This window comes from Passer montanus, unplaced genomic scaffold (assembly GCF_014805655.1).
Source record: "Passer montanus isolate IOZ18808 unplaced genomic scaffold, ASM1480565v1 scaffold21, whole genome shotgun sequence".
Classification (NCBI taxonomy): Eukaryota; Metazoa; Chordata; class Aves; order Passeriformes; family Passeridae; genus Passer; species Passer montanus.
The window spans coordinates 10,483,538-10,499,126 of record NW_024366703.1 but is presented as its reverse complement, the minus strand read 5'-3'; the positions used below and the strand labels follow the sequence as shown (position 1 = coordinate 10,499,126).

Genomic DNA, 15,589 nt, shown 5'->3' with positions numbered 1-15,589 from the left:
TAATGAATTTTGTATTTGTTCTCAAGATAAGAGGGATGAAATAGAAAAGAAAAAAATCATTTGTCTTGAAAGGAGGAGATATTAAGTACACCCAAACCATTTTTCATACAATCTTATCAGCCCATTTTGTGGCTACTTGCCACTCTCAGATGCTCTTAATATATTGTATACCAAAGGCAATACTGCTGACACTGAGTTCTGCCACTGCCAAACTGCATATTCATTATTGTTCACAGTCATGTGAGGTCAAGTTCGGTCACTGCAAACAAAGTACCTTTGTCTGGATCTTTACTCCCTCCTCACACAGTTTTCAGTTTCCTAACTTTTGTAATGCTCCCCAAGTTGAAAGTTTCTTTTTAAAGAGGATGCTGTGTACTCTTTTGTAAACACGTCTCCATTACTAAAAGTGACATCATGGGAATCGCTGGAATTGGGCTCAGAGAACAGAGCCAGGGTAGAGCCGATGTAAAAAGAAGTCCCCTTGTCCCTGCTCCCTCCTCCTCTGCACAGAATTGTCCAGCAAACAGGTACTTTTGTTGAACTCTGCTGGAAGCTTCATGAGGAATTTAAACATAGGAAGGACTAATCATTATTTTAGGAAAAAAAAGAGTCCTGCCAGCTCTTTCTCCTCTGCAGGCTGCTATGCACGAATATGGTCAGCAGCTTATTCACACAAAGCCAGGGTTCTGCTCATTTGCCATCGTATGCAAATCACCTCCCTGGACTCATTGGCACAGCAAACACTTCAGTTTAAGGACTTTAAAAAGATGGTTTGCAAAACTCAGGCATGCTCCCACTCCTACTGAGATCAGTGGCAAGCCTCCCATTGGCTTCAATGGAAGCAGGATAGAATCTCCCTTTGCTGGAAGAGAAAACACAGTGGTATTTGGGCTTTTTGGAGCACATGCAGCTCTGAAAGTCTGTTCCTTCGGGGCATTCCAAAATTTTTCCCATTTGCTTGATTCCATGGCAACACAACATCACCCCACATCAAGCTTTCACTACTGAAATGAGATTTTACTACTAAGCCTGAGGATTTATACAAGTGTAAAAAGATCTTGTTAAGCTGCAATTCCCATTAGACTAATTCAGGATCCTTTTCAAATGAGTGGCAAAATTATCTCTGGATTTATTTTACAAATACGCCAAGAATTTTTTAAGGTTAGAATAATTGGAAAATTGCTCTACAATCATACAAGAAATACTCTTTCATTATTACACAGAATCACTGTTTAAGTAAAACACTGTATCTATTTACTATCCTTTTCAAAAGTCTAAAGAATAGCCTAAGCAGTTTTCTCATAAATTATACTAAAAATCAGACTCTAGAGACTGCACAAAATTCCAACAAAGCCATTGAGGCTTTTCTTCTGATTTTTGTGTTACTTATATCACAGAAATAACTCTTTTGCAACCAGAAAAAAGATACCAGTGCAAAAGTGCATAATGAAAAAACATGTCAAAAGCTCCATGTTAGGCTTTAAATGTACTATAGTTCATCTTTTGCAGAGGGAAGCAAAGCAGATGAGCTGGCTTTACACTCAGTGGTTGAGAGTTTGTTCTGAGTTACACCGTAGCACACCGAAAACAAGTTGCCTCTTTGATCCCCTATTTTTATGGGTGGAAGAGGAAAAAAATCAATGTGATTCCACACCTAGAGAAGGTTGTGTGTAAGCAGTATTAAGGGTCTTTCATAAAGTACCTACTAAAAAGCTCACAAACAACAACACAAATAAAGTGAAACAATTAAATTATTCAACATCAATAAGAATTTTAAGGGCCTTATGTTCCCTGCCTTTTCTTAGACTCAATATATGTGTTCATTGCCATCTCTGTTATATTAAGTTTTCATGTAATCCAGCTCTTGAATCATCTCCTCCAATGTGATTACTAAGATGATTCAAGCTCTGACTCCCCTCACTGCACATAGATTCGTGCTGGAAGCAATGATCAGGATGTGGGCTGCATAATTTTATTGGGACTTTGCCTCTGTGATCTGCTCCATATACAGAGTTACAAAAACAAAGGATGTAACACTGCATTTCATTTTTTTCTGAATGGAATTCAGAGCTTTCCCTTTCAATGCTTCCAACACCCCTGGATCAAACACCACACAACCCTGAGTGTGGGATGTGGCCCTGCTGCTGGTCACCAGATCAAAGACACAAATACTGGACTGCTTATGGCCCAGAAACACAAACTTTATATGAGTTGTACATTTCATAGTTGTACATTTCATAGTTGTACATTTCTAGCTTATTTCTTCTTGTATTTTTTATTTGAAAATTAGGTGTCTTTTATTCCAACATCCACGTTGCAACAAAAAGAAGTATTTTCCTTGCTAAAAGGAGGAAAATTCAGACTCTAAATCCCTTCTGACCCATAAACAGCAGAATGCTCTTCGTAAACTACCAGCTCTAATACTCCAGTGGTATTCCCTGGAGGCGCTCAGCTGTGGGAACTAGGGCAGTTCTCCTGTGCATGCAGCAGTTAGGTTTCTGTCTATCACATCTTACGCATTTTCTTTTATGTGTGAAAAGCAGTTGTAATTCCCACAATTCTCATTTGTTATCATTTCAAAACAACATCTAGAAGGAAGACCTCAAGGGGAAAACTAACACCTTGCGCTACTTAAATCTCTAAGCAGAGTATTTGCATTCGTATAAACAGTATCTTTTATTTTGTCACTTTATTCCTGTATTGTACCGCCGTGATTTGGACATTCAAAGAGACCTCAAGGGGAAAACTAACACCTTGCGCTACTTAAATCTCTAAGCAGAGTATTTGCATTCGTATGAACAGTATCTTTGATTTTGTCACTTTATTCCTGTATTGCACCGTGATTTGGATATTCAAAGAAATATAGGCACGAGCCTTCCTGCTGGGCTGTAACTCAAGCCACAGAGAAACTGTCTTTAAATAGCCCAGGAATGCCAAAGCCAAAAAATACTCTCGCCCTTGTCTGGTTACATGCAGCAATCTCAATCAACATTTACTTTTGCGCTCAGTAAAAGGCAAACTGGCACTGCTGCAAGGCCGGGCAGGCAGATCGATACCTGTCCCGAAATTTCCGCGACTGCTCGCAGAGGCAACTCTGAGTCGCTGCAAACCCATTTAAAGACCACTTCACATTACTTTTCCAGCGTTTTCCTGTTCAGCAGCTCAGATTTGAGAGCCAAACAGCCGTGAGTCGCTGCTCTCTCTGGGCTGGGGGAGGGGGGCGGTGGAAGCGGCTGCTGAACCACGCGGCGGCTGCACCAGGGCCAGAGCGGCCCGGGCAGGGCTGGTGCACGGCCTGGGGCGAGGGCTGTGAGGGCAGGGGCCGGGCAGGGCCGCGCTGCGGGCCGGGCGCTCAGGAAGTCGCGTCAAGCGCGGCGCCGCCGCGGGCCCTGCGGCAGGGCTGGGGCAGCAGCGGAGCCCGCGGTGAGTGCGGGGCGGCCGCAGCCCGCCCCTCGCAGCGGCCGGGGAGGCGCGGGGCGGCCCCTTGGCAGCGGCGGTGCCCGGGGCGCTGCGCACCCCCGTCGCGCTCAGCGCCGCGGTTTTATTTATAGCAGGTGTGGTGAGCGGCGGGGCTGGAGCCCGGAGCGCTGCTGAGGGAGCCCTGGTGAGCCCGGAGCGCTGCTGGAGCCCGCGGGATGGCGGTGGCCGGCAGGTGAACAGCGCCAGCGCCGCAGCGGGGAGCGGGCGCTCGGGGGGCGGGTTGGCTCGCAGGTAGGTATGCGGCGGCTGCTGCTGCTGCTCAAACGGGCTTTTAATTGCGTATTTCTTAAAGTTCATCTTTTGTATATACCGGTGCAGCCAAGGTCACCTTGAGCACTAGCGGGACTCGTTTCGGTTCCAGCGTTTGAGGTTTCCAGGCTTTTTTTTTTGGTATTTATTGGGAGGGTTACATAGTAATTCGCCTGAGGACTAATTTAAATAAAAGGCGGATTGAATGTAACAGCCAGCAAAGATAAAGGGATGACTTCGGTACTTAGGCTGTGAAGGATATGCATGGTCTGCATGGTTATACTGGCTCAGACTCCAGGTTGTAGTGGGAGCTCTTTCTGTGCATGTGTTGCGGGATGGGTTTGTGGCAACTTGGGGAGGGCACTGAAAAGGGAAAAAGCTCGGACTAAAGTTTTAGGTCTTGCTGTTGCAGATGCTAGCTTAGCATTTTGGGTGGGAACAATCTCATTCCTGATGGCCCACAGCTTGGCCATGATAGAAGTTTCCTTGCAGTGACAGATGGAAGAGGATATATTGCCACTTTACAGGTTCTGTTGGTGAAAATGCTGGGATTCCTATTTCAGTGGCTCTCAATAACAAAGCAGTTTAATTTGTAGTCTTTTGCAAATACACTGTACAACACTAAGTTGCTTTAGTATGTTTGCTGTTCCTTTTTTCTTTGGCCAAGGGAGAATTATTTACTGTACTCATTATATGAGCTACAAAAACTCAATTTCAAAATCATTAATCAGGTTGAGATTTCTTTACTGGTCTTTAATCCCACAAGACTGAAATGTCACTTGTCAGCAGTGTGTTCATATTTAGAGGTGTGCTTTTTCATAGAGCACTCCTTCTGCCCAAGGAATTTGCAAACTGGTTTGACTACAGCTAGACCAGACACATAAAATATACTGAGAGATAGGATTAGATGAGAACATTAATGACAGTTTTTGTAGATCATAGGTGTCCTTGAGAAGCAAATTATGAAAGAGCAAGGTCAGAGTGCAAGAGAATAGTAAACTTAGGAAAGTGTCTGACATGCGTATCCTTATGGCTGCAGGGTTTAAACCATGCAGTAAAGAACAGTGGAAAATTACAAGGGGACTATAGTGACCTGTTATGAGAAGAAGAGCAGGGAGAGAAAAGCGTGCAGGAAGCTGGTTGGTGTGCTGTGGTTTTGGAAGTCACATGTGCTGGGGATTTTAGCATATTAAAATCGTGTCAATTTCTAGCTGCAAGGAAGCGTCTTTAGAACTGAATTTTAGTGAAGGGTGAAAAAATACCAGTTTGCTAATTTATTACTAGATGCCTATCACTGAAATTGGGTGTGTGTTTGTTTCTGTGCATGCATATAAATATATGAATATACAGATAAAAAGAATATATATATGCACATGTTGTTATTTTGCAGTTTGTGATCTTCAGTTCAATTCCTGTGTCATGGATGAAACTGCTTTGTCCCTTGGAACAATAGATGTTTCCTATTTGTCCACCTCAGCAGACTGCAGCATCAGTAGATGTAAGCATTCCACTGAAGAGTGGGTAAGTAAAAATTGGGAATGTTACTGACCCTATTTATCTTATTATTTCTTCAAGTTGAAGGTGGACTTTTTATTGTTACGAAGAATGAAGATAAGGAATTATGTCTCTCATGCATGATACAGTTTGTTTTTCATTTAACTTGAAATGTGAGGAGGAGCCAACAGTTCAATTCTGTGCCAAAGAATAATGTCAAACTCTATTGATAGTCTTACAGTCGTCTGTTGTGAGACTGCTAATCATTTTGTGTAGCAGTAAATGTAAAGAATCCCATTCTGGAGTAGCCAAAGTCAAACAGAAAGTGAAAAATAGGAAGCTTGTTGCTCTTCTGGGGGATGTAGTGTGCAGGTGAAAAGGAGCTTGATGCTGAAGTTGCACAGTCATATAGGCATTGAAGCTGGAGCAGGAGTGCAGTCCAGGAGGCAGAAGAAAAATTGGTGGATATAAATAAGGAGCCTATTAAAAGTCCATGTCCTCCATTGAGTGAGTCTTGGGATTTGGAGGGGACAAAGGAGACCGTGAGCAGAGTGGTCTGGGTGGAGCCAAAGGAGCCACATGAGAGCTGGAGTGGTGGATGGTTTAGCAGCATAGGTCAGGAGGAATTAGACATAGATCTGGAGAGGTGGTTTGAACTTGATACAGAAGAAGAATTGGAAACATGGTCAGAGTTGAGGGAAAGGGCAGATGTCTTGGCAGCTGGGATTTCTATCTAGCTAGATCTAAGTTCCATGGAACAGCAAGCTGCAGTAACCAAGAGGTCTGTGAGAAAGTGGAATACGGGCAGGCAAGCCAGAAGAGATAGAAAGGGGGTTTTGTAAGAAAATGCTTGAGAGGAACTTCAGGGGTTGGAGGCAAGCAGAAGGAAGATGGCATTGTTACAAAGTTGGTTTGTTTTGGAGTTAGCATTAAAGGAGGTGGTAGAGGAGGGATTATGGCAGGCTTAGCATCTTGATAATAGTTTATTTTAGATGGAAGAGTAAGCCTTGGAATATTTGCCAGTGTGTGCTGCTTGCCAGATATGATACATGCACAATTTAGTTTTTAAGCATCTTCAGCATTGTTTTTGACTTTCTGGGAGTTTCTCACTGCACTGAGTATGTGATGATCTGTATTTGTGTCTTCCAGTCTTGGTTCTACCCTGCTGCTCTGCCACTTAAAAGTTCTATTTTAAACAACATTTTAGGTTTGGTTTAGTTTGTTTCTATAACTTCTCTTTTAATACTGGAAGTAACTTCCTTCTCAATAAAATATGTGGTTTAAAAATGGCAACCCAGTTCTCATTCTCAGGCAAGCAATAATTCAGTAGACTTTAATGGAAACAGTAAAGGTCTTTGAAAATATACTTAATTACAATTTTTGCATTATGTCCTAACACAGAGAATTAGTTCTGTGAATGCAGTCACTGGATTTTTTTCTTCTGTAATCTTCAGATAGACAGTGTAACTTTGGAGAAGTTGTAGGGGTTCCTTTTTCATATCACTCTGCATGAAACTGCTGAAAGTTCCTACAGAGTCCATGGAGTTAATATTTTGGATACATTGAGTCTTCTTGCAGCTTTACAGGGTGATATTCAGTTGAACTTTAAAATACATTGTTCATATTGCAAGCACCTTTACCTTATTGAGAAGGTATTGTACTGTTAATTTCTTTCACTTTTCTCAGCTGGCAGTTCCTTTGGTGTTTATTAATTACAGTTATCATTCCTTTTAAAATGTTGTCTGTCAACCCATGCAGCAGTGCTTACATAAGTACAACACTGAGATTTTTATTCTATTTTTTAAATTTTAGAAAAATGTTGGAAAAAATTGTGGGGTAATTTTTTGTGCGTGTCTGGCAGCTCCTCTTCCACAAAGCTTTCCCATAGACAGCAGAACACATATTTCTGCATATTTACACAGTGGTCTTTTGTTCTGCAGGGAGAGTGTAACTCTCGTCCCACTCTGTTCCGATCTGCCACTTTAAGATGGAAGGAGGCTCTGCTGAGCAGGAAAAGGCCGTTTGTGGGACGATGTTGCTATGTATGCACTCCCCAGAGCCGGGTAAGAAGATTATGGAATGGATTATGTTTGACAATAATGCATAGTTGCAGCATAATGAAGTTGCAGTAGTTTCCTTACTTTCAGAATTAAGGTCACAGTGTTTTTTAGTTCATGAAGTGCTATAGTTTTTCACTGTTGCTTGTGGTTATGTTTAATTTGTAATGGAATTAAACACACGTGTTTTGATGCTTAAGTCTCCCACCTCTCAGTGCAGACTTACTCCTTGCAAAAAACTCTGCAGCTCCTCAGAATTATTACTAGGAAATGGGATAGCAAAATTATCTGGTGTGTTAGATTAATAATGGGACTTTGGACCATATAAAAGTGTGAAAGTTTGCTTTTAGGACACTTTAATTGTCTATCCATATAATAAATACAGTTTGGAATCTAAGCAGTATGCTTCCTTTCCAACTTGCTTAGTCTTGTACTTAAGAGAACAAGTTAATTTTCTACACCTGGCTGATTCCTTGCCTCTCTGCCCAGCCTGGAAACAAGGTCTGCCAGTTGTGATAGTGGGGATATTTGTCTGCTGGGAACAGTGTCAGGATGGTGGCTCTAGAGAGGTTGCACAAGCTGATTTAAAATGTGAACTTTATTGAACGGCATTGGGCAGGCTTTCTGTAAGCTCAAGATGCAAAATGCTGATAAATGGCACAAAACAGTTTGCAACCAGTTCATCATGTCATTTGGCTATGTGCACACCCCTGGCTTTAGATTGCATTCAGTTACACCTTCATTGGCTGGGCTAGAGGGAAAATTTGCTTTCCTCTTTGACCAAAGAGAATTTATTTCACTCTTTGCCAGAACAGAAAATTGCAGCAATGGCATACAAATGTGATATAGAAATCCAAATGTACTGTGAAGGCTGTGTATGATATGGGCAACAAGACAAACAATTAGATAAACTGTGACTACTTCAAACAGACAAGTCAAGTGTTTTGACTTAACAAAAAGGTGTGTGTGAATCCTCAGCTTAGGGCTTTATACATTTAGTAATTAGCATGTTAGTAATTAGGCTGTTCCTCTCAAACTGGGAATTGTGCTTTAAAAATAAAAATCTTGTTCTGTATTTTGTCCATTTAATAAGAGACTAATTAACTACCCTGAGATCCCACTTAAGAAAGGAGCATGACCTATTAAGCCCTTTGTTGCTTTCTGCTGTAAGGAAAAAAAATGCCATCCTTGCACAGACAGTAACAAAGATAATCATCTCATTAGATTGCAAATATTTTTTTCGAGCAGTCTTTTTCATTATTTTTCTTAAGGAAAATAAATTAGTGAAGCAAATTTCCTTAAGTGTGCTGACCACACTAACAACTTGCCAATGCTGAGAGTGGAAAGTCTTGCTTCTCCCTCTTGATTTCCTTCCTGCTCTCCTCAGAGCTGATCAAGTTCACTAACCAAGCAGAAAACTACCTGCTTTATTAATTTATTCTGGCTATCTTTGTTTTTGTCTTGTCTGCATGAAGTTGGGACATTAAAGGATGTAATGAATTCTAGAGGTGCTGTAAGTTAAGAGATGAGGCATAGAGATGGGCAGGAAAGGCCAGGATATGGTGGTGGGAGCTGGGCTTCTTCTCTGTGCCAGCAGGGAGATCCTGTGTTGGCTCAGCTGGTTTCTCAGAATCACCTGCTCTGCCTGACACAGGATTGGAGGGGAGTTAAATAAGGAAAAGCTGAAGTGTAACAGTACTGCTGGAGGATGAGTTTCATAGTGAGGTTTAACCTGACACTTGGAGCACTGGCATGGACAGGTATAGACTGGCATTCAGTAGCACTTAACTTTGTTGCTGATTGTTTGGGAGACCAAGAACAAGTCATCTTCTCTTTGCCAGAACACATCATCTGCTTATCACATCCACAAAAAGTCATCAGTGTATAGTCAGAGAAATTAGCATAACATTGAAGTTTCCTCTTAAGACCTTAGAGCAACAGTTGGTTGATTGTACAGCACAGTTGTGCTGTATCAGGGAGCAGGAGACTCTGCTCCCACTGTAGCACATAATTTCTACCTGATTTGCAAATGACATAGGACAGTCATATATTTTAATTTTGTGGTAAGTGGTGTGTCCTAAACAAAATACAAACAAATGACTCTTACCTGACTCCCATTGCAGAATTGATGGTGAGGTTGTTTTGCAGCTGTGCTGTTGCTGGTGACCATCTTTCTCCTTTGCTGTCCCTTTTTTGTCTTCTTTGACATGTACAGTTCCAGTAGTTTTAGCTGTAGTTCACTGCTGGCAAGGTACCAGTTTTATAATTATATATCATTTGGATAGAAAGAAATCAGCCTCTTGGTCAAGGTATTGACTTGGACTATTAAAGAATAGAATTTATAACTTCCTGTGAAGGAATATTGGTTGTGGAAGTGCTCCTGAACTTATCCCAGTTAATAGCTTGGCATGTGGAGTCTGTAACAAGGCTCTACAAGGCTGGACTGAGTTTGTTGTTCAGGCAGAGCAAGAATGTGGAGATTTGCCACCTACCATGGATGGATATCCTGACCCTTGGGCTGTTGTTACATGATGCTTGTTCTGCTGGCAAACCAGATGCTGCAGACTGAGCATCAAATGCTCGTGGTTACTGTAATGCCCAGTGTGGCTTAGTAAAGTTCTATCTCAAAGATGAGTTCTGTATTGTGACAAGTCCTGGTTTATATTACATCAGAATCTGCTGAAATGTTGTGGCTTGAAGAGTGTAACCAGTGCAACCACACAGTAAAGGCTAGAGAATGCTTTGAAAGTATCGGACTTGGGAATAGTGATTAGAATTTCTATTTTTATTTTAGAAGTTTGTGTACTGTGTAGGCAGGTTCAACACTTCTCTGGTTTTGCTTTGATTATAGTACAGATGAAAAACATTGCATCATCTTAAATGTTATGATGAATGTAACAGACAAAGCTATTTTTATGTAATGAAGTAGTCCATTAATCTTTTTTTTTCTTGGTTTTACAGGATAACTTCTTCAATTCTAGTATTCCCTCTTTGGGTCTACGTAATGTCATATATATCAATGAAACACATACCAGGTATTGTAGCAAGTGTTTCTTTTGCTTTTTGCATTCAATGTGCTCTGATTTTATGACAGAGAAATCTTTATTATGGTCTGGACTGAGCTGATATATATTGTGGTCCTAAAATGCAGAGATTTGGTGCTGACTTCAGTAACGTGCTTGTTAAATCTGGCTGTGTGTATTTGGGAACTGGGCAAAGTCCTTTGGGATACAGAAAGGAGTGTAGGGGTCAAAAAAACCCGGAATTTTTTCACAAAAATTCCTTCTTCTTTCATGCAAATGGCAGCAGCATCTGTAGCATAATATTGAGGGCACCCAATTTATTCCCTTATGCAGAATGACTTCAGGCTGCCCTTTAATTTACTGAGCAGATCTGGCTCACAAGTTAGATGTTGACTATTACCACTTATGGCAATTAACCTGAATGTGTTTTATGAATCTGTCTCTTCTCTGCCTTAGTGGCAGAGTGCAGCTTCTGAAAAGTGTGGTATAAATGAAAAAAAAAATCTAAAAAATGAAGATGTGTCTTTGCGCTATTGGAATCATATCTTGTGTTCTGGGATGAAGATACTGGGATTGCTCAAAATTTGTAAAGTTAATGCTTGCTAAGTTTTTCTTACAGTAATCATTAGCATAAGTAGGTCCTGCAGTGTTTGTTGTAGAGTCAGAGCAAACAAAGAGAGGCCAGCAGCCTGACAGAAATGAGCCAAAGTGTCTGAGTGAAAGAAAGGCAGCATTGTGTGTGTTTGAGAGGGAGAAAGCTAATGTTAGAAGCTGTTCTTTATAAAATTTGTATTAATTACGGGGTTTTTTAACAGTTGAGCTTATAGTTTGGAATACAGAAAAATAACAGAAATGCTGTTAACTTTTTAAAAATCAGTTTTGAAAGTCTAATACTTGAATGGTTTTGAATAGTCAGAGTTACTTGAATTGGAAATACGAGGAGAAAAAATGGGTTAATGAATTATTCTGAAATCAACGCATCTAGCTCAGAATAGTGAGACATGTAGTGTCATTATAGTGTGAAAATGGACAATTTTAATGAAATTCTGATGTTTCATGGAGTTACATAGTCACAGTTTCCTGGCTTTAGAAAGCAAGAGGGGTTCTTTTTAACTGCCAGCATGCTGTAACTGTATTGATAGCCTTTATCTGAAGTACAACTGCCAGTTTTAAATGTCTCTTGACTGGTCCATTCTTTGTCATTTCTATCTTCTCTTATTGCTACATGATCAGAAAACAGATTTTTCCAATTAAACTACATTGTGTCTAAGCTGTAAAATGAATGTAGAAGCCTTCATGCCTTGACGGACCCCTGCAATAGCTGTGTGCTGTTCTGATATGTTCATAGTTACCAAAAAATATTGTTGTCAGAAAGCATATCCTTTTCTTTCTTTCTAGAAAAATCAGTAAGGTTCTCAAACTTTAAAGAGAAGAGGGATAAAAGAAAAAAGCAATTAAAACAGAGTCACCAATCTTCTCCTCTGACAGCATGAATTGCTGGTCTGAAAATTCATGTGATCATTCCATGCCATTCTGTGCCCATGGCTCGTGCATGTGCACCCATCTTAATTACAGTGCACTCTAGAGCTTTGGCCTTTTGCAGTGTAGAAGTTCTGTCTCATCTTTCCTCGCTGTTTTTACCACATGTATAAATTTACTGAAGTGTGGTAGGGAGGTTTAACAGCCAAGATCAGTAACTCGAGTGATGACAACGGGTGAGACGTTGGCGGGGCTCCAGCATGGAAACCATCGTGAGCTTTGTCACCCACAGTTCAGTTTGGGACACTCACTGGAGCAGCAGCCAGGCATTGCACCAGCAGACCTCAGGACAGGAGTTTTGCATAATACTTACTGCTCTGGGCTTAGAAATTGCCAGAATTTAATTTTTTAACCGGCTGTTAATTCTGCCCCATCACATGCTGTTTGGGGGTCCCAAGTGTTTGGTTTGTCTAATTGGTGTCTTGACCGCTGCTGGCCTGGTAAATGAGGGAGGTGGGGAGAGGAGTAGTGATGAGTATCCACTGTGGGGAATAGGGTGTACGCCATTTCTGTGTCACAGGCATCTTCTGTGATGTTTGATATTTCAAATAACGTTTTCTCAGGTGATTTCTGCTTGTATGACTGAGAGTAGAGGACAGGGTTAATTAAAAAAGAAGAGACTGTCTTCATAAGTTACGTTAAACACTTGAATTTGTAGTGAGATTTACTGATTATTTTGTGGTTATACTCTTGCTAAAACTTTGCTAGGAGAAGAAATGGAGAAGACACATAGGACTGGGGTGTTTGAGGACACAGTAAAGGAAGAAAAGCTAACTAAAAAAGTGGGTTTAGTTTTGATGGCTAATGCAAACATATTTTCAAAAGTGTTTGTGAGAGTTTACCCTGTGCTTACGTGAGCAGCTTTCCCAAGAGGACTTGGTGTTCCTTGAAGAAGTTGACAAAGCTCTTAGCTGGGCATTTACTTTCCTTGTTGGAAAGGGGCACCAAACTGGAAATCAACACTATCACTTTTTTTGACCTCGCTGAGCTGGCGAGTTGGTTCCAGGGGACAGACAAAATGTATATGCTGGTTTGGTTGCTATAGTCCTGTGATTCTGTGGGTATTTCAAACCAGTGTCTCCCTGAATTGGAGGGGTGCAGATGTTGGCTCAGATATTTTGTGCTATGCATCAGTTGTTTCATCAGTAATATGAAGATATTGGAAATTTACTAGAAGATACAGAAGCTGTTAGACAGCCATTTATAAAATTTTACTTACTTTTGCTTCTTCATAGTATTTTTAGTTGTTTTTAATGCTGTTGTTTTTGGAAGCAAAATATTTTGAGGATCACACTGAAATACCCTTCATATTTTTGTAGGTACAGAGGGTGGCTTGCGAGACGTTTTTGCTACGTCCTTTTTGTGCAAGAGAGGGATGTTCATAAGGGCATGTTTGCCAAGAATCTGACAGAAAATGTGCTGAATAGCAGCAGGTAAGATAACACAATGTTAACTATTAAAAAAATTCTAGTACATTAAAATGTGTCTTAATTTATAAACTACAAATTTTGAAACTCAGACTGTTTAAAATACTAGTAGATGCAGTATCATTAGCACAGCCTTTCAGGAATGTAGTTTGCAATTTCTGTTGGAAATTGTAAAAGAGGGGAGTTTAAGGATTACAAGTCTCTAAATGAATGGTGTGTAGTGGGGGAACAGCAGACAGTACACAGAAAAATAAATTGCTACATGAGAGCTCTTCAAACTTCTGTTTATCTAATTCATGTAAGTCATTACCACTGAAGCCATACTGCAGCCATCAGAAATTGTATTTCAGAAATAATAGAAAAGCAGCATTTTGGAGTACCCTGAGTGTACACCTGGAGAGTGCAGGAAAAAATGGAAAAAGGCTGTAGAATGGAGTACCTAGCCTTAACTTTGTGGAGCTTGTTTCCTGTTTCATATGCCTCATTTTAAATGACATCTTGAGCCCCTGATCAGCTGTTCAGGTATCAGTTTTCTTAGGACACAAAGAAATTCAACCACCTGCTTGCTCCTTGAGGCTACTTTTGTCAGAGGGCACACGCTGCCTACATTAACATTCCTAATTCTCCTGAATTTTTAAAGCTTGAGTCACATCTGAAGATGATAGTGTTGCTTTTGAAAAGTGAAGCACTGTGTTGTGCTACAGTCAGGGTGTGTTAAAGCCACTTACTGTCTCTTGGGTATGTTTTAAAGGGGGAAAATAGCCCTTATAAAATTTTGTTAGACTTGGTATAACTGAGAATTCAAGGGCAAAAATAATCTAGAAGTTTAAAATGACAACTGCATAAATCTCTCTAATGAGGTATGTGAAATTGCTGTGGCAGGAAAAAGAAAACATTAACAAAAATGAGACTGCACCTGTTCCCCCTGAATTTTTAACTTTATTAACCATTTCAGAAAATTGGCAGTCACTTAATATTTTAATATTAGTATCTGTGAATTGTGTATGTACTCTTTCATGTAGTCACCTTTGAGCCCATTCAATCACCACCTGCCTCTTAAATTAGAGCTTATAAAACTGAATCAAGTTTAATGCATTTGGAGTACACAATAGTTTAGTGTGGATGCTTTTTATGTTTGCAAGTTACTCCTGTAGTAATATGTAGCTCATTCTGAGATGTTGTTGTCTGTGTTTTGGACTCTTCTGTTGTGGGGCTGTCTCATAAACTTTACTTTTTAATGTTAGAGTCCAGAAGGCCATTGTAGATGAAGCTTCTGAGCCAAGTACTCCTGGCAGTTTTGTTCAGACGGATCCTAAAGCTATCAACAAAGTGAAGAAAAAAGCTAGAAAAATTCTCCAGGAGATGGTAGCAAATGTCTCACCTGCTTTAATCAGGTAAGAAAAATGTCTCATCAGTGTTGTCAGTGAGTGGAAAAATGGACAAGCTCTTTCTGCATGATACCAACAAAAATGGTAGTTATTCTTCAGATGCAGCAGAAGTCCTCTGCCTTTACAAGGAATATATTTTATAATAAGATTAAATACAAACTTTTCCTTGTCTCACAAAACGAGTTTTGGTGCTAATGCTTGGATCAGTATTGGCAACATTTTTTGTTTTAGGCCCATATGGGCAAGAACAGCTATCTGCAGCATCACAGACCGAAAGATAACTTTTCCATTAGCCTATTCAATGTTATAATTTGTAGATATAAATATCTCAGGGAGAGTCTTATTTTAGATAAAATCTTCTCCTGTGGTGTCTACATTTACTACTAAGGATGATTTTGTCTCTGTCATGTTCCTAGTTCACAACCTTCACTGAGGTTGATACAAGATTTGTGTCATAACTGCAGGAGACTGAAATGTGGCTACTAACCATAGGCAAAACCTTGTTTAGCAATTGGATTTTATACTAATTTTGTTTGAATATAAGTTACCTGATCAGCTGGCTTTGCCTTTAGTCATACAGAAGCAATATAAAACCAAGGCAGAAATAAATGAAGCTTTTTGAGTTGTGTTGTTTTCCCGTAGGTTGACTGGCTGGGTGTTACTGAAGTTGTTTAACAGCTTCTTCTGGAATATCCAGATCCACAGAGGTCAAATAGAAATGGTCAAAGCAGCAACAGAGGTAAGGGAGGGTGGGAAAATCCAGTAAGGTAGATTTTTGAAGTAGTTTCTAATATTTGCAGCACTTCTCTTTTTGTGAGAGTTCTGCTAAGTCTGTATGAAATGCAATTGTAAGTAGAACTGTATTGTATCTGAAATACAATAAGAACACTTTGAAATAGTTTTAATAATTAAATATATGCTCCTAGAGTTGT

At 40.2% G+C, this 15,589-nt stretch overlaps 1 protein-coding gene across 8 annotated transcripts in view; it reads left to right on the top strand.

The window, feature by feature from the left end:
* Positions 1–2,993: 2,993 nt before the first annotated feature.
* The window catches only part of GPAM (glycerol-3-phosphate acyltransferase, mitochondrial), a 29,678-nt gene continuing 17,082 nt past the window's right edge, over positions 2,994–15,589 (top strand). For 2 of the 8 annotated variants that reach the window (XM_039708923.1, XM_039708918.1), the window contains exons 1-8: positions 2,997–3,185; positions 3,555–3,711; positions 5,120–5,250; positions 7,164–7,286; positions 10,242–10,315; positions 13,162–13,275; positions 14,514–14,663; positions 15,300–15,396. In XM_039708923.1, coding sequence (XP_039564857.1) covers positions 5,149–5,250; positions 7,164–7,286; positions 10,242–10,315; positions 13,162–13,275; positions 14,514–14,663; positions 15,300–15,396 — 660 coding nt within the window. In that variant the 5' untranslated portion in view covers positions 2,997–3,185; positions 3,555–3,711; positions 5,120–5,148. Of the gene's footprint in view, positions 3,186–3,408; positions 3,424–3,551; positions 3,712–5,119; positions 5,251–7,163; positions 7,287–10,241; positions 10,316–13,161; positions 13,276–14,513; positions 14,664–15,299; positions 15,397–15,589 lie in introns of those variants that run through there. The other 6 variants (XM_039708925.1, XM_039708924.1, XM_039708921.1 and 3 more) reach the window with 6 other exon arrangements.